This window comes from Prunus dulcis, chromosome 1 (genome assembly GCF_902201215.1).
Source record: "Prunus dulcis chromosome 1, ALMONDv2, whole genome shotgun sequence".
In the NCBI taxonomy this organism is placed as follows: Eukaryota; Viridiplantae; Streptophyta; class Magnoliopsida; order Rosales; family Rosaceae; genus Prunus; species Prunus dulcis.
Window position 1 is genome coordinate 27,663,903 of NC_047650.1, and position 1,475 is coordinate 27,665,377.

General features: G+C 40.9%; 1 protein-coding gene across 1 annotated transcript in view; it reads right to left on the reverse strand.

The window, feature by feature from the left end:
* Positions 1-927: 927 nt before the first annotated feature.
* LOC117617620 (probable sulfate transporter 3.3) overlaps positions 928-1,475 on the reverse strand; it is a 3,740-nt gene continuing 3,192 nt past the window's right edge. Inside the window, exon 6 of the mRNA XM_034347074.1 lies at positions 928-960. Within this exon, the coding sequence (XP_034202965.1) occupies positions 928-960 (33 nt within the window). The remainder of the gene's footprint in view (positions 961-1,475) is intronic.

Genomic DNA, 1,475 nt, shown 5'->3' on the forward strand with positions numbered 1-1,475 from the left:
GATGTGAAGAATAAATTGGAGGAGCCCTACATTTATAAGGAGAAAAATTCCTTGACCTACAAGGAATATCAAACCCTTTCCAATTGAGTGTTCATAAAATTGGCAAGTCAAACACCTCCTCTACTCGGGAGCCCAGGTTTATGAAGTAAGCCTAGTTACAGCTGGACAGCCCAACGGATTATTTGTGGGGCATTTACATCTCCTGCATGCCACTACGCGCCATGCAGAAGCTGGGGGGCATTTGTGGGAACCTAATTAAATCAGACCCTAGGTCAAATAATTCCTTCCATTTGGGGATTATTTGATCTAATTGGGAATTAATCAACCTAATTGGGAGTTACTCAATTTAATTGGTAATTACCCAATTAAATTGAATGTTACCTAATTAGGTTGAGAATTGATTTGATTCTTACCACAATTCCCAATTAAATGAGGAGTTACCTAATTAAAAAAGGATTTGATTTGATACCTACCACAATTAAGGATTTGATTTATAATCAATTCCAAATAGGGGAATAATTCCCTTCCATCTACGGAATTATTCATCTGAAACCCTAGCCTCTAAGACCACTATAAAAGGATAGCCACACACAAGGGTTGAGGTACGTCTGAAATCTCTACTGAAACTCTACAGAAAATTCCTCTCTAACCCTAGCCACCTCATTTCTTTCTCTCTTTTACATAAGGCTCCGGCCGCCCGGTTTACACATTAAACACATCCCGCACCCTATTTTAGCTATCGTTTCTCTACGGATCGGAGGGCCTTTGGCCAACACCCCCCCGGTGTGGTCCTCTTATTTGTTTTATTTTGTAGGGTGAAAGAGGTGGCGAAGAAGAAAGTGGAATCTTTCGAACCGAATATTCTCGTGGGGAAATTTGCTCCCACAATACTGTAGTAGTGATTTTTGTCCCTAGAGAACATCTGTCTCATGATCCCTTCTTCTTCGCTTCTCTTTCTTCCTGTAAAACAACACGGAGTGAAAAGACCACACTTAGGGGGTGTTGGCCAAAGGCCCTCCGATTCCTACGTTAGGTCGACTGTGTATAGGAGAAACAATAGCTAACAAAGTGTACGAAGATTTCTCTCGGGGAGCACCAGGTAGCCTGAGCCATGTGTGGTGGCTAGAGCCTTGTGTGTGTGAAAGAGAGAGTGGCGACTAGGGTTTGTGAGAGGGGATTTCTACAAAGTTTAGATGTACCTCAGACCTTGTGTGTAGCCATGTATTTCTAGGAGCCTCGAAGGCTAAGGTTTTGGAAGAATACTTCCACACATGGAAAAGAATTATTCTTCCTCAATTTGAAGAGATTGATTTAATTAGGGATTCCCAATTATGGCAAGAATCCCTAATTTAGTCAAATAATTCCCAAATTGATTGGATTAATTATTTGACATAGGATATGTAAATATTTGCTTCCATAAATGCCCCCCAACTTATGCATGGCATATGTTGGCATGGAGGATGTGTGAATTGATT